The 21356-nt window shown below is 36.0% G+C and overlaps 1 protein-coding gene across 16 annotated transcripts in view; it reads left to right on the plus strand.

Moving 5' to 3' along the window:
* AFDN (afadin, adherens junction formation factor) overlaps positions 1 to 21356 on the plus strand; it is a 135004-nt gene that overhangs the window by 75984 nt on the left and 37664 nt on the right. For all 16 annotated transcript variants that reach the window (XM_062572173.1, XM_062572185.1, XM_062572176.1 and 13 more), the window contains 6 exons: positions 2471 to 2565; positions 7783 to 8048; positions 8563 to 8706; positions 11622 to 11820; positions 14330 to 14433; positions 17206 to 17292. In XM_062572173.1, the coding sequence (XP_062428157.1) occupies positions 2471 to 2565; positions 7783 to 8048; positions 8563 to 8706; positions 11622 to 11820; positions 14330 to 14433; positions 17206 to 17292 (895 nt within the window). The remainder of the gene's footprint in view (positions 1 to 2470; positions 2566 to 7782; positions 8049 to 8562; positions 8707 to 11621; positions 11821 to 14329; positions 14434 to 17205; positions 17293 to 21356) is intronic.

Genomic DNA, 21356 nt, shown 5'->3' on the forward strand with positions numbered 1-21356 from the left:
TTGTTTGTTTTAATTCTTGTATTTGGCTGAGTGAGATGTTGAGAAGTCAGTCAATGTTTATAATGTTAAATTTCCGTAGTTTGAACGTGCTTCAAGTATTTCAGTTAATATCTGTAGACCCAACCTTAATCTCAGGATATTTAGAGAACAACTTAATAGTTAGCAGCTGTTCTTGTGATAGATGAAGCTGCAAAGTAAAAATTTCAGGGAAATATTATTTAAATTTGAATTTTCATTGATTGCTTTTTCTTAACATTTATGGAGATGCAATGAAAGTTTATTTTTGCTGTTACGTATACATATGGTACTATGGTATAGTATGGTGTGTATATATATACGTATATATAAAATATGGTGTATATACATATAAAATATGGTTCATGACCTATCAGGTCATGAACCTTGCACTTCTAAGAGCTTCTAATTAGATTAATAATCTACTCCTTTCATAATTCTCATAAATAGAAATTTGAAAGCAGTTTTTAAGAATGTAGTATAAAGACAGGCTTAGGCTTGGAGTTAAAACAACCTATGGTAGTCAGCTCAGTTAATTACAGTACTGTTTAATTGAATTAAGTGCCCAGTGGGAAGGAAGGGAAATCCTCCAAGGAAAATATCCTCACAGATGACAATACTGACAGAGAAGAGTGCTAATCAATAAAGAAAGGCTTAACTTTTGCACATGTCGATCTGTTTCTTTATTTTTTTTTAAGTCAGCATTGAACAAGGATTTTTCAGCCCCTTTGTGTTGCTGAGACTAAAAAAGTATCAGTGAACCTCATAATTTGTTGTCCTAACAAGGTAGATATTTTGCAGCACAATATTGATGAAGACAGCTGTTGCCATAGACCTAGTTAAAAAACAAACAAACAAACAACCCCCCCCCCCCCAAAACAGGGAGAACGATTTTACAAGGTTTATAAGGTATGACTTAAAAATATTTTCCTGTAAATGCACAGGTATTTATGTATAACTTCACAGGTAAGTATTTTTTTGCAGATGGTTTCACTCTGAAAATGCAAACTTGGCTTTTTGCAAAAACTTGCAACAAGATGCCTAAATACGGTTTAGCTTTTTAGCTTAAAGGGGTGCTATATTGTTCTGAACTGATACGGTATGAAACAGATATGATGAAAGTAATGCACGTGCTGCAAATTTTGGATGTTACTATTAAGGCTGTTTCAGCAATGTTGTGTGGTGTTTCCTAACATATTTGGAAGAATAAGTAGAAGTGGTCATTGTGCCCTACAAACAGGATTTTAATGCCAGTAATAATTCATAATCTGTGGCACATGTTTTCTTGGGAAAAGATGCAATTCTTTCTTACTAAGTTTAGTGGCTTGTACGAGTCCTCTTTTTTTTTTTTTTTTGTAAGTCTTAGAACCATCTAGATTAAACACACGCTTTTCTCTTAAGCACTTCAAATGTTTTGAATAACATTTGCTTTTAATTTACAAAAATATTTTTTTAATGAAAAGCATTTATTTTAAATAACATTTACTTTACATGAAAGAGTATTTTGGAATTCCGACTCTGTGAACTCTCTCCTAAATATGCTGTAACATGGAAGATTTCAAATGGATTTATTATACCTTAGGAGAACAGAACCGTGGAATATATTTTTAGAATTCAAACCAGTGCGACAAGCATGAAAAGAAAGAAATCTACTGTATTTGGTCGTAACAACTGATGTATAACAGAACTAATTGAACTTCCAACAACTGTTGTTTTATAGCAATTGAAAGTATTTCATTAGAAAATGGTGCCAGTGAAACAGAAAGAAGAGCTGTAAAAAGCCATGAAATACCTACCTTGATCTATGGAATTATCATTTGATTCCATTTTAGTTTGTTTTTAACAGAAAATGTGTAAATGAATTACAAAAAGGTAAGAAATGTTTTAATGAAAATGTTTAATTATTAGAAATGAAGGGATATTAAAACAAACTTCTTTCCATTTTGCTGTATTTAAAAGGTAAGAAAAACGCAAGAATGATTTTTTTTTTTTTTTTTTTTACACAAAAGAGTAGGATAATTTCAGTCCTGTGTGTTCGCTCAGAATATGATAATTGCTTTCTTTAATACTGTTCTTGGTAGAATTAAAAAGGAGAAGGGTACCCGTCTGTCTGAACAGATAGAAAGACAGAAGTTCTACTAATCTTAAAGGACCAACATTTGGCCTAACAACATCTCTTCTCTATAAAGTATATGACCTTCACTTGCACGTGTGGTAGCAATGTTGCATTAAAGTGGCCAATTTCATTCCTTGCTGAGCCAGTTCTTTTCCTAATATTTCTGCAAAAGGTATAGAATTGTCTCTCTATGACCTTTTAAAAACTATTATTTGATTCAATATAGTCACATAAAGCTGTGATTTTAGCAATGTTGTCGTTTGATAGAATTCTTATTAGAAGCATGCATAATGAGCATATGCAGTATGTTAAAACTCCCTTTCTTTCCCTTCCTCACAGATACCTGGTTCATTGTCTGCAGTCGGAGCTTAATAACTACATGCCGGCATTCCTTGATGATCCAGAGGAAAATAATCCTCAGAGGCCTAAAATAGGTTAGACTACTTGATCTTGTTTCATCACTTCTAAACACAAAATTAATTAATATAAACAGAATTTTTCTTAACAATAAGTGACATTTACAGGTTGCCCTAATCCCTGAGAACTGCTTGAATTAATTGTATATGGACAGGATAAAAGACAGTGGTGACGTTTTACGTTATATGCATGGGTTTAAAAATGATAATTCAGGTTGGAAGGGACCTCTGAATGTTATCTAGTCCAACATCTTGCTTAAGGCAGGGTCAACTAGATCAGGTTCTTCAGAGAATTGTCCAATGAGTTTGAATCTCCATATAAAGGTGGAAATTCCACAACATCTCTGAGCAACCTATTCCAGTGTTCAGCCACCCTTACGGTAAAAAACCCTTTTCCTATATTTAATTGGAATTTCCCATGTTGCAATTTTTGTGTGTGTTTGCCTTTTTCTATTGTGTCACTATACTCCTTTAAAGAAGAGTCTGTTTCTTAAGCCTCAGTTTTTACTGGTAAGACTGGCCTTCAGATATCCCAGACTACAGAGATCAAGGAGACAGTCTGGAGAAAGGAAGAGCCTCTTTTGATGGAGGAAGATCAAGTTAAGGGTCACTTCAGCAAATTTCACATCCACAAGTCCATGGACCCTGATGAAATGTACCCACGAGTACTGAGGGAGTCCAGTGTTACTGCAAGGCCACTCTCAGTCCTCTTGGAGAGGTCATGGCGATGGCACTCCTTGCGCACTGGAGGAAAATGAACGTTCCTCCAACCTTGCGAAAGGACAAGGAGGATGATACAGGGAATGCAGGACAGTTGGTCTCTTCTCTGTCCCTGGAAAGATGGTGGAGCAGGTGATGTTGGTACCATTTGCAAGGACATGGAGGCCAGTAACTAGTGGTATACCTCAGGAGTCAATGTTGGGTCCAATCCTGTTCCACTTACTCATGAGTGACTGGGATTATTGGGCAGAGTGCGCCCTCAGCAAGTTTGCTGTTGATACAAAACTGGGAGGAGTGGCTGACACACCAGAGGGCTCTGCAGCCATTCAGAGGGATGTCAACGAGCTGGAGAGATAGGAAGAGGCTTAATAAAGGGAAGAGCAGAGTCCTGTCCCTGGAGAGGAATAGCCCCATGCACCAGTACAGGATGGAAGTCAACCTGTTGGAAAGCGGAGAAGGACCTGGGAGTCCTGGTGGACAAGTTGTTCATAAGCCTTCAATGTGTCCTTGTGGCAAAGAAGGCAAATGGTATCCTGGGCTGTGTTAAGAAAAGCATTGCCAGCAAGTTGAGAGAAGTGATCCTTCCCTTCTACTTAGCCCTAGTGAGGTCACAGCTGGAGTACTGGGTAGAGATATGGAGCTACTGGAGCAAGGGACCACTAAGGACAGGGCCTAGAGCATCTGTCATATGAGAAAAGGCTGAAAGAGCTGGGACTGTTTAGCTTGGAGAAGGCAAGACTGGTGGTGGTGGAGAGCTTATCAATGCATGTAAGTATCTGAAGGGAAGGTGTAAAGAGAATAGGGCCAGATTCTTTCCAGTGGTACCTATGATGGGACAAGAGTCAATGAGCACCAACTCAACCACAGGAAATTCCATCTGAACATGAGAAAACGCTTTTTTATTGTAAGGATGACTGAGCACTGGCACAGGTTATCGAGAGAGGTTGTTGAGTCTCCATTCTTGGAGGAATTCAAAAGCTGTCTCTCTCAGTCCTTTGCAACCTGTTCTAGGTGACTTGGCTTGAGCAGTGGGTTGGACTAGATGGTTTCTAAAGGTCTCTTCCAACCTTAACCATTCCGTAGTTCTGTTATCTTCCCTGAGTGGAGAAGTCCAAAACTAGACACTGCATTCCAGATGCTGTCTCACAAATACTGAATAGCTGGAAAGGATCACTTCCCTCAACCTGCTGGCTGTTCTTTTGCTAATTTAACAGCTTAGTTCATGACTGACTGCCTTTAATACAACGACACACTGCTAAATCATGTTCAGCTTGTTGTCTATCTTATCTGCAAGGCTGCTTTCTATCCATATGGTACCCAGTCATTACTGTTGCATAAGATTATTCCTTCCTAGATGCAGGACTTCACAGTTGCCTTTGAACTTCATGAAATGCCTTTAAACTTCATGAGGCTCCTCTCTGCCCATTTCTTCAGCCTGTTGAGGTACCCCTGAATAACTGGCATACCCTGCAGTGTATCAACAGGTGCCCCCAACTTTGTATCATCTGTGAACTTTCTGAGAATGCACTCCCATTACCCAGGTAATTATTAATGTCATGAAACAGTATCAGCCCCAGTGTCGGCCCATGAGGGAAACCATTAGTAACTGGCTGCCAGTTAGACTTCATACCCTGATTACAGATCCTTTGAGGTCAGTGGTCCAGCCAATTCTCTACCTACCTTTTCATCTACTTATGCAGTCTTTATCCCACTGATTTCACTGTAAGAATGCTGAGAATCTGTCAAAGGCCTTGCTAAAGTAGAGGTTACAACATCTAATGCTATCCCCTAGTCTACTAAACCGGTTGTCTCTTCACAGAAGGCGGTTAGGATGGTCACATGCAGTTTGCCCTTTGTAGTGCATACTGGCTGTTCCCAAACACCTTATGCACTTGGAAATGCTCTTATAACCTTCCCAGAGACTGAGGTTAAGCTGAATGACTTTGTAGATCCCTGATCCTCATTCATGCCCTTCTTGAAAATGACATTTTTCCAGTCAATAGGAAGCTTCTCGGTTGCCATGATATTTAAAAGACAGTAGTAGCCTTGCAGTAATGTCAGCTAGCTCTCTCAGCAGCTTCAGATGCATCCCACGTGACCCTGAAGACTTGTATATGTCCAGTCTGGTTAAGAGATCCCTAATTTTACCTTCCTCTATGTAGTCCCACAACCTCTGTTACTAGGACCAAGGACTTTATCAGTGAAAACTAAAGCAAAACAATTGAGTACCTCTGCTTTTTTCATATATTTTGTACCCAGCTGCATTGAGTTGTGGGCCCACATTTTCCTCAGCCTTCAGTTTCCTGCTAATGACCTTAATAAAGCAATTCTTCTTGTGTTTTGCATTCTTTGCTAGTTCTGACATGAGCTGCTCTTTGACTTTAATTTCATTTCTGCATGTTCAAGCAATGTCTCTATATTCCTGCCGGATAGCCCATCCCCATTTCCACCTGTGTATTTCATTTTTTGTGTTTAAGCTGAGTTGGTAATTCCTTGTTTACGTATGCTAGGCTTCTGCCATGCCAGCTTAACTTCCTGCACTTCGGAATTTACTTTCCTTACGCTTTCAGGAGGTTCTTGACGGTCAGCCAGCCATCTTGGGCTCCTGTGTTCTCCAGAGCAGTCTTCCATGGGTCCTGCTATGCAGATCCTTGTTCAAGTCAAAATATGTCCTCTTTGAAGTCCAGGGCTGTAGTTCTACTATTTGTCTTGTTCACTTTTCAGGAATTTCAACACCTTCACCTCATGGGCACTGCAGTCAAAGCTGCCTTTGATTTTTGTATCTCCAATCTCTTCTGGCTACTTTGAGTAACAGGTCTAGCAGAGCATCTCATGTAGTCAGCTTGTCAGTCACCTGCATCGAGAGATTGTCAGTGACACAATCCAGAAAGCTCCTGGGTTGATTATGCCAGCCCTGTTGTCCTTCCAAAAGATATTGGGGTGAAAAGTGCACTGTAAGTATCAGGGTCTGAGCTTTCCTAAATAGTCTGCAGAAGGCTTCATCTACTTCTTGACCATGTGGTCTATAACAGACATCTAACACTGTCAACTTCTGTGGACTGTCCTCTGGTGCTTGCTTACAAGCTCTCAAAACTGGCTGATCACTTGAACTAAAGCAAAGCTTGTTGCATTTGAGCCACTTATTTGCAAAAATACCTCCTTGCCTTTCTGGGCTGTCTTTCTTAAAGAGCCAATATCTGTCCAGGGCAGCACTATGTTCATTTGTCCTCTCCCAGCTCAGTGACTGTACACATAATTACTTTTATTTGCCGTGCTGAGCCTATCCATGCTCCTAGATAGGCTCCTAGTTGTGCATCTTTCATGAGGAAAGTGTTGGGAGCCTCCTACATTACATAGCTGATGACTGTGGAAGAAAATGGAGAACTTAATCAAGTTTGAATGAAGGGAGCAGCTGAGTTAGGAATAGTTAAGAAAATATTAACATGGATAATTGAAGTTAAGATAATCAGAAAAGCCATTAAATACAGACCTTCAGTTCAACTATAAAAAGTATTCATAACATAATTCACACATGCTTCCCAATTATTTAGATATTAAGCTTGCTGTAATTGTTTTTTTCTCCTGTGTTGAGCATTCAAGGAAGACTATGAAGAAATACTCTTTTGTATCTAGTGTCCTATACTGAAAAGGGGAAGACTTGTAAAAAGTAGCAATCTGACATTTCAATAGGTAAAACTATGCAATATGTTAGGCAATAAATAAATAAATAAAGGGAGATGATGATGTTCTTATTTCAGTTATTTTTAAGTTGCTTTATAGGTTTCTATCTTGAAACTGTTAGATAATTTATTTCAGCTATGCTTCTACTTTTCACTGTGAAAGAAATGAATTTGGCAGTCTCATTAATAGGGATTTCAAATGTAATTATTACCTTAAAAGAAGGCTTGGAGATAAATGTTCTACATGCATTAATGTGTTCTACCAGGAAGCGTAAAAGGATGTTTGCTCTTAGTGAAGCTAACAGAAAGTGCCTATTGCTTATTACGTAATGCTGCAGTGAAATAATGGACAAAAGAAATTAGAATATTTTAAAATGTAATGTGCAAACAGGAGAGGCTTTCTGCAATTTTTGAAGTGTATCGCACAATGCAAAGAATTGTTGCTAAAATTCTTCAGTTTGTATTTAACTATGGGATAATTGCAATACACATTTGAAACAGCAGAATATAAAGGTTTTAACATATTAACTAAAATTAATAGGAAAATGAGAACGCCAAATATAACTGATCTACTTGTATACTAAATACAAGTGTTAATTTTCACTTCAGAAGTTATATTAAAATAAACCCTATCAATTAAATCTCAAAAACAGTCACAGAAAAAACATGAAGCGATAGATTTATTTCTAAAAGTGCATATAACTTAAATTTATGTAGGTTCTACCTTGTATTAACCACGTTGGATTGAGTGTGTCCTACATTTCAGTGTTTATGGCTTAAACCGGTTGTATGTTTTGTTATGTAAATTGATGTACTTCTTGCTTTATTTCTGTAGACGATGTCTTGCATACACTGACTGGAGCTATGTCCCTGTTGCGACGATGTAGAGTGAATGCTGCACTGACTATACAGCTCTTCTCCCAGCTGTTTCATTTTATCAACATGTGGCTTTTTAACAGATTAGTTACTGACCCGGATTCAGGGTTATGTTCACATTACTGGGGAGCCATCATTCGTCAACAGTTGGGCCATATTGAAGCCTGGGCAGAAAAACAGGGTTTAGAATTAGCTGCTGATTGCCACTTAAGCAGAATAGTGCAGGTAAGTGTTTGCATTTCTCATTAACAGTCCTAAATCAGTTGTACATTCAAAGAGAGTATTTGTATATTGTGCATTACTAGACAGCAGCTTGCTGACAAGTGCAGTTTGTGTCAGTCAATCCTGGAACGCTGAGGTGGCATGCAAAGATAGAAAATACATCTGACATCTTTAATGTTAAAATTATAAGTGAAATTAATAGTGATTTTTAGCTAACGTTCAATTTCTGCTTATTATGCTGATCTATAACTGTGTTGAACAAAGACAAGAGGAGCAGATGAAAAATTGATATACCTGATTTGTGATAGATTTAGAATTCACTTGTCTTCCAAGTACAATAGATGCACGTAGTGGTTATTTTGGGGAAACTTCTGTTACTTTTGTGGCAAATCTGGCTTCTCACTGTTTATCTTTTCCTGCCTATTGAATAAAGAGATTTCAGAAACAAGGGCTAAAGCTTTATTCAAGTTTGGATTTGTTTCCTATGACTTTTCTTTTTTCCTCCCCCGACTCTCAGGCAACCACACTGCTTACAATGGACAAGTACTCACATGCTGATGTTCCAAATATTAACAGTACCTGCTTTAAGTTGAATTCTCTGCAGCTACAAGCTTTGTTGCAGAATTATCACTGTGCTCCAGATGAACCACTTATCCCAACAGTAAGTCTCCAGTCTTGATTACTGTGCTGCTTAACATACCTGAGGAACATGGACTTGAAAATAAAAACACTGAGGCTGAAAATGGCCATGTTACTGTTTGGTTGGTTTGATATTGTTACGAGAAGAGTCTGAGTGGGCCTCTGTTCTTTCATATACTAAGAAGTATTTATTGATTGTAGCAGCCTGCTTCTGGGCAGCGTATTTTGAGGGTGTGCATCACTGGAACTTGAGCAGGGTATTGTACAAAATCTCTTACGCTGATTCTGAAAGTAAGGTGGTGTTGTATTTGCTGAGCATGCTCCAAGGGGCGTCACTGCATCTTACACTATTTACAAAGGAAATTCATAAAGTGGTAGGGGAGAAGTGCATCAAGACTCCATTTCCAAAAGCTAGTTCCAAGTACAACCACAGGTAACAAGGAATAAAATTTTGACTGTAGAAATCAAATGAAAGAAGCTGGGATACTCAGTGCTTTTATATGTGGGTTGTAAAAATTGATGAATTCTGTATTCTTTTGTACAGGTAGTGGACAGTATCTTCAGATGAACAAATTGATACATGAAACATCTAATTTTTATGCATATATTTATATATTATAGCTATGCTGCTTTCTGAACTGATTTTTGTCCTGATATATGAGGGACATGACTGACTATTCTAAACCTTACCCATGTGCAAAATCTTTTTGGCAAACATCAAAAGAGGGTTTGTATTTCTTGCAGAATTGTAATCATAGATGAAGGAAAAGTAAAGTGAACTCTGAATTACAGGATAGTTGATTGATCTCAAAAATCTTAAAAGATGAAGATGATCTAATATTTGTATAACTGAATACGTTATCTGCAAAATCTGTTTTTAGTAACTTCGGATACATCTGTTTATTAAATCAAGGGTACGAGTATAATGCTCCTAAAGGTCTGAAGGGACACTTGTAATGAGTAGAGTTGAGCTTGTATATTGACTGCCAAACTGAAGTGCCTTTCACAGAAGAACATAGCTTATAATTCCTGTTTGCACACAGGTAGAATTCCATGGTTTATTATTGTTGTTCTTTATGGCCCTCCAAAAAAAAATAATGCTGGATTTGATAGCTCACCTTTGTTTCAGAGAAAGGGTTACAAAATGGTTGTTTTTGCCTGTTGTGATGAAGTGCTATTTAGGACTTCATTGCTCCTTGCTAAGAAAGATACGTATACTTGAATTTTGAATTTTTGCTGCTAAATATGAAAAATTTCAAGGCTTGGAATTTATTCAAAGGATTTTAAAGGCATTTAAATTTACATATTTAGTTTGATATCATTCTTTTAAAAATATCACTTTTTACAGTAAAAAGATTGTTCTCAAAGAGCACTTCCTAAAGAAAGACAGAATTTATCTGACTTTACTGCTACAAGTTTGTTTCCAACTAAATGCTCAGTTTCAGAATGTACATATTTGACTGCTTTTTTGAATTGTGCTGAAGTAATGAAACTGCCTTGTTAGGCTTACAGATTTTGCATTGCTCTTCAGTGTAACTGGGATATGATTAGACCAAACTATTAAGCTGGTCTTGGGAGCTAAATAGAAGCTGAAAAGAGAGACTTGAAATCTTACCTGAATCTTTGGTAAAGCAAATACCCTATAAGAAAGGAATTTATATGTAATACTCATAGCAGCTTCAGATGAATGAGTTGTAGTAATTATAGCTTGATGATAGCAAAATCACATATCTCAGGCATGAGTTCTCTTCCAGAAGGATTGCTAATTAGCTAGAGGTAAAGAAATTCTTATTGTTGCTGCCTGGTCAGTGCAACACGGTGATGAGTCAGACCTGGGGTGGTTTCTTGGTTCGTATGGTGGAGCATGCATCTACAGCACTTTTTATTTCAGGAATGCAGACTTAACAACTGAAAATCTTCACATTAACGCTTACCTTGAACGCCATAGGTTGGCAAAGGAAACCAAAAAATGGAACAACTGCTTAAATAAAAAGATAAAAGCCGTTGTGTGTTGTTTTGAATAAATTTGGGAAGAGTAGAATAGAGAAACACAAAATACTGCTTGGATCTTAACTGCTTGGAAAGTTATTTGGACTTTTTGTTGTCAACTTCTGAATTGATTTAATACAATGTAGTAAAACATATATCCTGTAGAACTCTTAGAGGTCTCACTGTAATGTAGTAGAAGACTCCTAGTGTTAGGTGCTGCCACAGTAGCTACATTGTGAAAAGCGTACCAGTTTCATAGAGCTTTCTGTGTAGAATGAGGAACAGCTGTGTACCAAGTGTAAAATTTGCAGGTTTTGCTGCACCTGAATGATTCTGCTCATGTGTGCCTGTACACTGTGTTTACACAGGTGTATTTGTCTACATGTGTTACGGGGTCCTTCATATTATACTGAGCTCACAGGTGTGGAATTAGAGATAGTTATATAAAACTTCTGAAACAGAGAATTGTGTATGCTGTTTGTCTCTGTTTCTTTGTGTGTCCTGATGGAGCTGAAAATCTTTGTATATATAAGTTGCATGTTTCTTCTGTATATATTTAGTGTTACAGAATTATGTAGACTCAACATGGCAAAGTGTCAAAATTAGTTGCCTGTGATTCCAACTTACCCTCTGGCGTATATGTTCTATGCTGTGTATTTTTCGAATACAGTTGTCAAATCAAGCAGGAACATGTATCACAAATTTTAAAAATATTGGAGTAAAAAATAGATCCTGCTGAGTTTTATTCTGTCACTGCATAATCCATGGGATATGATCAAATAGGGCAATGCAGCATACTGTCTGAATAAAGTAGAGCCAAAAGAAGTTTTAAATTCGATACTTAACTTGCTAAGTTTATACTTTGTTAGTATTTTCTAAATGAATTTTCCTTAATGAAAACTGTCCCTCAGTAGTAGTAGTAATAATGTCTTTCTGCCTTCTCTCTAGGAATTGATAGAGAATGTAGTAACTGTTGCAGAAAATACGGCTGATGAACTTGCTCGCAGTGATGGCAGAGAGGTCCAGCTGGAGGAGGATCCTGACTTACAGTTACCTTTTCTTTTGCCAGAAGATGGATATTCATGTGATGTTGTCAGAAATGTTCCAGGCGGGTTACAAGAATTTTTAGATCCACTCTGCCAGAGGGGTTAGTTCTACTGTTTTACAGTATAATGATGTTTCTTTTCTGGTGCAGTGAACAGCACAGAACCTGAAATATGTTTTAGTTATTTGTAAATCACTTTATTTTTCTTTATGTATGTTTGAATCGTCTTATTCTCCTTGAAGTATTTACTTTTGAAACCATAAAGGCATGAATCCTTACCCTTTCTTACTAGCCCTTACATTCATTCTCAGATTTCTAAATAGTCAGTACTTACTTAAATAGTGTCTAATGAAATTTCATTTTGCCTTTGCTGCAAAGTTTTTCAGCTTTTGGTGCTGGAGCAGCAGTAGATGCAGCATGTTACAAAAAAAAAATAGTTGTGTAAAGTGTGCTGTGAGTAAGAGTTATGTAGGAATCATTTATTTTAAGGTTTTTATGCATGTAGTTGCACTGAAAAAATACCCTTCTGGCTTCTCCATAAAGTGTTACTACTTTTGATCTTGTAGGATGAAAATGACTAGAAAAGGCAGAAAAAATACTGACTAGAAAAGCAAAGAAAGGTCATACAGAGGAAAGAAGTAGAAAGAGCAACTTTGTACCCCTCTTTTCTCCTTGTGCTTGTCTCTTATCTGGGCCAAGTGAATTGAATTAGAGTATAGAATTAGAATGCTGGAGTAAGCAAACACTGAAACTCAAAGTCAACAGCAAGCAGGAAACTGGAATTTGCCTTTCTTGCTTGATGCTTTTCAAGCAATGATTAAAATGACAGCAAGGCAGCACCTGCCCATCATCTCTTTGGGCAGATTGTGGGCAACCTGAATTTGAGAGGAAAATCTATTTTTGGGCATTAGTTATGAAGATACTAAAAACTCATTTTTTGTAAGAGCAGTGCCTCAGTTGCCATATGAAAACTGATGCTTGATTATCAATGCTGCAACATAAATGTAAATATTTATAATACTTTAACAGTTTCAGAGTCAAGCTGCCTTTAAAGCTAACATATATTAAATATTAAATAGCTTAGATTTGGGGGGGAGGGAGGGATTGTTTGTTTGTTTTACACATCAGCTGCTTCCATATAACAAACCTTAAAGAAAACACTAGAGCTTAAAATAGTTCCTTAATGTTCATCAACATAAGAACATATTGCTTGGGAATTTATACTCTTAGAAAATTTCAAATGAGGAGTAAAGAACAAATGTGGTTGAGTGCAAGTAAAATAGAGGAGAAAGCAAGCAGCAGATCTGACTCTTCTGTTACAGGGTTCCTCTAGTTCAGAGCACTTACAGTGAATGAATGGTCACAGATTGTTAGCTTTCATCCTTATCTTGAGCTATTCCATTTCATTAGAAACATCTTTGCGATATAATTTCTTATTAATTTTCTGTTTAATAAGCAATTGTTTGAAACATTCAACAGGAATATCATGATATGTATGAAAGCAGAAGAGACTAAAGCAGTCTAGGTCTACCCTGTAAAGTTTTACAATTGTTAGTTCTCACTATTTGTTTATGAAAAGACAATATTCTTGCGTTAAAAAAATACTGGGAAACTTAAGTGTTTCAAAAGTTAAATGAGTTACAGAGGCTATGTTGAGAGTAAAGAGGACTAGTGGAATAAATACTAGTTAGCAAACATACTTACTTTAAAAATGTCTGTATAGTTTTTATATGCAATTTCTTTCTAAGCCATACAATCAAAATTTTACATTTTAGTCTCTCAAATTATCCTGAGTGACTGGCATAGAGTAAGTCAGTGTGAACTGAAAGTGCTGAAAGATGGTCTTTGTGTGAGAAGAAGCATCTGTTCTATTTTGATAATAACTTATAATCTGACTGTGGTATGTATTCCTACTGTCCCTAATTTAGGGGAGAATGCTAGATATCTTAAAAGCAACATAGATCTACTGAAAGACTTCAGTTAGGTTTCAGTGTTTACCAGAGACTTGCATTGATGTTGGACAAAGTACTCACTCAACCTTTCAGCTGCTGTGGCTCCGTATTTTTTATTTTTTATTTTATTTTTTATTTTTTATTCTAGGAATTGCTCAGCTAACAATAACCAAAACAAACAAAACCCCACTTCTAATGGCATGGTTGCACTGAAAGTGGTAAGGAATCTATGTGATCTTCAGTCTTGCCATATCTCTGCAGAGATTGGCTAGTGACATTCAGTGCCAAACAAGAGACTTACATGGTGTTGCCTTACTCTGAGAGCTTACTGCCCATGTTCTGAAAGATGACTTGATATTTCATGTGGCTCTTGTGTCTGATTGTTAGAAACAATATTTGCAGCCCAAGAGTTTTCTGTAAGCTTTTAGGGTTTTCAGATAGATACGTGTTTCTCGGAAGCAGCAATTACAGAACTGTAAGATTTTATAGGTATCATGAAATTGCAGTGAAGCCTTTAGTTGCATCTAAGATGAAAGATTTAACATATTTATGAATATAAAGGGACAAATTCTGCTGTTTGTTTTTTCCCTGTGGCTGGCTGTTTGACTTTCGTTAATCGATTGAGAAAATATCATGCATATGTTTACTTTCTCCTTTAGGTTTTTGTAGACTAATACCTCATCCACGGTCACCAGGCACATGGACAATATATTTTGAAGGTGCAGACTATGAAAGTCAGCTGTTGCATGAGAATGCTGAGTTGGTAAGTGGTAATTTAGCAAATAATTGTGAAAACTAATAACAATTTCTTAGCAAGTTGTTGTGCTTTGTGTTGAGTTTTCATCATTATTAGGAATAACAGGAATCATTATTAAATATATAACTTCTTAAATTCAATGAATCATTAATAACTACTTGCAGACTTCTTTAAATTAATGCTTCTCTGGGCTGTGACACGATAGAACTCTCACATAACAAATGTTTGTCTATCATGTTCCTCAATCCTGGGAGTAAACCAAAAAGAACATTCCTTTTATACACAAGCAAAAATGTATATGGACATGTATCTGTAAATAATTTTTAATGTGAATAGAATTGCAGACTGCTTTGTTTTATAAGCTGGCAATTGCCAAGAAAATATTTAGTACTAAATTGTAGTCTAGTAATAATTTTGTTTCTGTTAGATTTTCAGGAAAAAAGTCTGCAGTTTTCTTCAGTGGTCTTGTTATTAAAAAAGAGTTGCAGTTTAGTTTGGGCTGTTCTTTAGTGTTGTAAGGCTTTTTGCCTTCTGTTTAGAATAAGTGATAACCAAGTAAATCAGCATTTTAGATTAACTTGTTTTTGGAAAGACAGTGGCTTTATATGAAACAATTTTTTGAGCAATTAATAAGAAATAAATTCATGATTGTAATGAAATAAAAAAAACTAAAACTAAACTAGAATGTACCTGTCTTTCTAAGGCCTTCTAAGAAAAAATGCTTGGCCCTGAGAAAGAAGTGAGCAGGGAGGACTAGCCAGTTAGTGGGCTTTTTTTTTTTTTTTTTCATCCTCCTTAGACCTGTCATAACAGTGATACAAAAATGATAACGTGGTTTTATACTAGTGAAGATACAATACCATAGAAATAATGATAATTAGTATTAAAAGGAGCTGGAAAACTTCATTTATTCTGTTCATAACATGGCATTTGTTAGGTGATATTTGGTGACTGCAACAAGACTGTATAAAGAATTTCTTTGTTTTCTCTTCAAGCCCAGAACAGAAGAGAGTATCTTATCTCCTAGTCTGTATAGCAGATATAGTAAAACCCAGTATTGAATTGATTAGGCAAGCTTCTGCAGGCTTGATAGCCCGCTACAAAGTCACTTGATTGAGGAGAACGTAACAGAAACATTCTTGAGACATCATACTCTTCCTCCTCCCTTTGTTGTTGTAAAGAAATACATTCTTTAGAGCTAGTGGAAGCAAAACTAAACTGGAGTTAGTCTAGGTACTTGCTGTTCCTCATACTAAGAGAAAGCTAAAGTAGAGTTCTGGTGATTCTGCATTAAAAAGAATTGACAAGAAAAAATGCAAGAAATTAATACCACTTAGACCATTTGAATAGCCTAACGTGACCAATCTTTCTTCTAGTGCATGTATGTTAATTGAAGGTGCTAAGTGTGACAGTGGAAAAAGTCTTTAGTACAGAACTGTGCTTTATATGCAGGTTCACAAGTCATCTCGTGATGCAACATGTCTGGATAGTCTAAATATTAGATAGATGTTCAAATATATGGTCTTATTTTGTTTGTTTTTGGAAGCCAGAACTGTCATCACAATTCTGCTTCTGTTGGTAGTCTGGCTTCTGTTGGTTGTAATGGTCCAAATTAGGCAGTTCTCCTCGATTTTCATCGAGGATTTCTATTTATTTATTTGTCACACCAAAAGAGAGATCATGTATCAACTAGTGACAAAGTTGTTACTGGTGTCTTGTGGCTTTTTCATGAGTTTTCTGTAGAAGCCTCTCACCTTTTACAGTGTAAATAGTTTTTGTTGAGTCTAGTTTAAATAATGTTTCCGTTTAAATCAATGGAAAAAAAATCCTGAATAAAGTAGGAATCATAGAATCAGTAAGGTTGGAAGGGACCTCTGGAGATCATCTAGTTCAACAGGTTCTGTTGTTTTGCAGTCTTTGGCACAGGGGTACTGGAATACTCCTAGCTTAAAATCTACTTGTTTTCCTATCATTTTCATTTAATCAGAAAGTGTTAACTTTTTTGATTTTTTTAAATATATTTTTACTTTGTCATGTATCTTGTGGAATTTGCAATAAGCAAGTTTTAATATGAGTACCAGCTAGGGTTCACATAATTTATGTGCTTCAGCTAATCAAAATTTAATGTCAGTCTTCTGCATAGAAAACTGGTAATATTGTGAAGATGCAAAAAAGAACCACTGTATGTGCTTAGGGTCCTGGGGTTTTATTTTAGCTGTGGAATTTTAGGAATTGAAATTTTCTGGAAATTTTCTTTCAAGGCTTTAACAGTCTGTCTTAGAAACTAACTGTCCTGTAATATCTTTGCAAAATTATATTGCTTCATTTAAAAACTGAACTCCAGAGAGATCACCCTCAACCTTCTAAAAGGGACCTACTGAGTTTAAATGTCTGATTTTGTAAAAAGTTACTTCACTTTAAAGACCTATTACATTTTAAATTGTAAATCACTTAGCATCTTTCTTTACTGTAACTGTTAGATTAGAAAAGGAAAAAATTGGTAGACTTTAAAACTTTGTTACCGTACAGAATAATAATAGTAATAGCTGTCTAATAATGTAATAGTTGATAATATTAATACATATTAATCAAGTTTAGTAGATTCTACTGTTTAAACTAAGTTCCAGACACATTATTTAGGGCGTAAGATTTTTTTTTTTTGCTGCATAAACGGATTTGATTGTAGGTTGGTTATTCGGCATGGTAATTTTCTCAGACTGACAATAAATAATGAACTTTAGTCTTTTTTCATCTCCATTCCCCTTCCCTGTTCAATAGGCTCAGCCTTTGAGGAAAGAACCTGAAATTATCACTGTAACACTAAAAAAACAAAATGGAATGGGCCTGAGCATCGTTGCTGCCAAGGTATGTAAATCAGATTGTTTAAGTGTTATTAAGGGTTTTTTGTTGTTGTTGGGTTTTTTTGGTTTGTATAAAGCCTGTTGTGGAAGATGTTAACGGAAAAAATCCATTTCCCTCAAATTTGTCATGCGTGTCGTATTAATCATACTTGTATTCTGGCTGGGGAATGTTCTCTTAAAATATGTAAGTATGAGCAGTATAAGAGAAAACATAATATGCATGTAGTTACGATATTTAAGTCTAAAATGCTACAGGTTAATATAGCATTTTTCAGACCCAAACGTTGTTAAAGAGAATGAATAAACGTGGTTATTTGGCACTTCAGCTGATGAATGGCAGGAGTATTTGAGGGAAGAAAAGCAGTAAAATGCAGAAGAACAAGGTATGTCCATTAGTATTTTATCCATTCATTGAAAAGTAATAGTTTAAATAGATACATTGAAATTCATCCACTTTCTGCTGTGAAGACAAGAGACCTTATTCTTTGCATGGTATACAGCTGCCTCTGTGATTTCTTTCTGATCAAGATCTACAGGCTATTGAGCAGCTTGGTAAAAGGAAGTGTTCCTCTGTATTAACAGAAATCTCTGGAGTATGCTCTCTTGTTGGTAATAATGTATAGAATGCACAATACGACTCCAACCACCAGATGGAGGGCTCCACTAGTTAGTGGGTATTGCTTTATTAAATGGATCACATGGCAGACACGATCTTTAATTTAAAAAATTGTTATAAATTAAGCAACTGTGATATCCAAGAATCCTGGTTGTGATTACGTGGTATATGACAGATGGAGCAAGTCTTTCCTAGTGCCTCTTCACTACGTTGTACACAAAGCTTTTCAGAAAAATCTCATCTTCCTTGCCACATATGGTGAGGGCTAAAGGCATGATTGTTAGTCCTTTTAAGTTACTTGACATAGTCAATTACTTACAGACAATGCTATTTTTGTTGCAATTTAGCATATTTCATGTTCGTGAAGTGGAGATCTTGCACGGTATCTACTCTAATGTTTTATTTCTGAAATCTGAAAAAAACAGGTATCAGGTACATCTTGTTAATGATCAGCAGTTATTGAGAAAACTATTCAGACTCTGAAAAACGTAACTCAAAGTTCTGCTCTGATTTTGTGGAGTCAATTAAGAATTTGAGAAGCATATACTAGATTTTGAGATACACCAGATTAAATGTATGTCAGACTTCTGACTGCCATCTGCATTTCAGTTGAAATTAGTGGAAATTAGTTTTTCACTTTAAACTGTGATACCTGATTTTTTACTTAGAGAGAAACAGGATATTAAAAAAAGGAGAAAACATTTCCATTTTCACTGGAGCTGCCTGGCTTCTTCCCTACCTTGTTTTAACTAGCAACACTATCTTAATTTACGTTACTGTTATGTAAGAATGTTACTGTGCAGTGTGGAAGCTTGCTTTGAAATTTTTTACGTTTTGTTCAGCCTATTTTATGATAACTCTATATCATGATTTGTGATGGAAGCAGCAATTTTCATTTCAGCACATGTACTTGCAGAAGGATTCAGCACTTCTGGCAGTATTTGCGTGCCATCTCGCTGTGGTATGCATGCCCTAGTATTGGAATGCCTTAAATCTCAATCTAAAATAAGCAAGAGGCAGATTTTATATTCTGTTAATTTTAATGTGAGTAGAATAGAAGCATCTGCTTAGTCAGCAGAATGTTGACTGGATAGGAATAATCATCTTGCATTAAGTGTTGAGACAAATTGGTTTGAAATTAGTAAATAATTAGGATTATTTTCACAGGGCTATTTAGAGTGTGGAGTTGCTTATTGGAGGTAATTAGTACTATGGTTTTCCCTTAAAGGGCTTCATAAAAACATTAGGGTAAGGAGGAATGCACAGACACCAATTTTTCCCAAGAATGGATTAGAGAATGGAGTGCGACTGAGAAGCTTTAAACAGTGGGAAGATTTTTTTAATTTCTATTCTTATCTTGCTGACTTTGACTAATGTTTTTTCTGATGTGTCTCAAGTTGTGTGTCTTTCAGCAGCATAAGAATTAAAATTCTTAGTTTTCCTTTTGGCTGAGAAAAATGGGAACAGAAGTCCGATATAGTTTTTGTTAAAAATTCACAAAATTTAAAAGTATGGAGTCCCTGAGATGAGACAAACATCAGAATGGATTTAGTTTTTCTGATTTTTTTTTTCTTTAATTAAAAAGGTTGGTTATCAAATGCTTGTATTATACATTATAATTTGACATGAAAGCCTATATTGCTTTTCAGAAAAAACAGTTAACTCTTGCCATGCACAGGATCCTGGTTCGATTGCTGATCCTACTTACATTTCTTTAACTACTGATTTCTTAAGTGTTTCAAAAGTGCTGTAATAGAAGAAAATGCTATAGTTAGTCAATAGGTGGCACTGTTCCAAATAATGAAATACAACTTTGAAACTGCTCAGCTTTGATTATGAAAATAAGTTTTGTTACGATGAAACAGTTGCTCTCAGTAAGATGTTGTGAAAGAAAGAGAATGCATTTGCACATCAGTGTTGACCTACCTTTCTTGTTAAGTTAAAATCCACTTTTTCTTAATGTACTCCTCATTCTTGTCACTGGCCTTGTATAAAGTTGATTAAAATGTGCATTGCTGATGTTTTTAGAGATGAGTGAAAAGGGCAGATTCTGAAAGGTTCATTAAAACAAATAATTTCTACTGATTGTTTCTTTCTTCCTTTACCCACTGCAAAAAATCTACACTTCTGTAGTAATTTGTGCTCATCTCTGAGGAAACATCTAGCTAACTTATAATTTGGAAATTCTTTTGGCTTGTTTTAGTTTGCTGGGTTTCTAGATAATCACAGTCTGTGTCAATTAAAAGTTTATAATGAGGAAATTAATCCCTTTACATACACACCTTCCAAACAAAATGTGCTTAATTACCAAGTGATAGTAACTTCCTTTTCTGCTGCAAATTAAAAAAAAAAAAAAAAAAAAAAAAAAAAGATCATTTGAGTTGAAGCTGAGGTTATACAAGCAGAGAAGTGGCACACTGTGCGTTGAAGTGTTCTGCACTTGCTTATCTTTGTGATTCTGCACTTGCTTTGTGATAGATGGTTTCAGTTTGTAATAATAGTGATTGAAAATGTATTGACAGTAGTGTAAAAAATGGGGAGTGAGACAAAGAATATATAGAAGTGTAGATCACTGGGAGACTCTGCTTTAGATCCTCTTTCCATGTAATGATAGAATGCTTAAATGCATTACTTTTATTTTAAAAAATGAGTATTTGTAAAGTAAAAGTTGCCAGGAGTTTTGGAGGGAACAGGATTGCTACCTATCAGCTAGTCTGCTTATCTTATTTTGTACTTTCTAAGGCAAGACAGCCCTTTTAAGCGTCCCTGCAGTAAGCACATGTGCTATATGAATGCATACTGGATAAAACAAGTCCAGTTACGAAACAACTGCTAGCAGCCAGCGGATTGTAAACAGTGTTTTGTTTTGTTTTTCCCCTTAGGTTGAGAAAACATCTAACAGCATTTCTTAACTTAAGAAGTTATACTGTAGACCTTCATGTGTTTTGTGACCCAGAAGGTTCCCTCTGCTTTTACCCATTTGCAGTGTTGCACGTTTTCTTGGAGTAATGATTCTGGAGCTTTATTACCGGTAGCTTTTATAATAGGAATATGGAAATCTAGGTGGTAGGAGTGGTCGAGCATTGGGAGCAGTATTGCTTTTTGAGGTTGTGTGCAGAATTTGGTTGCTCTAACCCTGAAAGATGTTTTGATGTTAAAAGCTGCCTGACTCCCAACCACATTGCGGTTACGTTTTATGAAATCCAGATGATTTGGAAGCAATGTGTGCATGCAGTTTACTTTAAAAATATATCACTTTTTGGGGGCTTTTGCATGTGACTTCTTAGCCATCTGTGGGCCAGCACATTACTTCCTGTTTAATTTGGAGGTTTTTTTTGTCTTTTGTACAAAAGGGCTCCCTTTTTGTTTTTCTAGCAGTTTTGGAAGTTTAATAAAGCCTCTAAAGTAAATGAAAGTCAGAACAGCATAACTGATTACGTAAGAGACTGAAT

This window comes from Rhea pennata, chromosome 3 (genome assembly GCF_028389875.1).
Source record: "Rhea pennata isolate bPtePen1 chromosome 3, bPtePen1.pri, whole genome shotgun sequence".
Taxonomy (NCBI): Eukaryota; Metazoa; Chordata; class Aves; order Rheiformes; family Rheidae; genus Rhea; species Rhea pennata.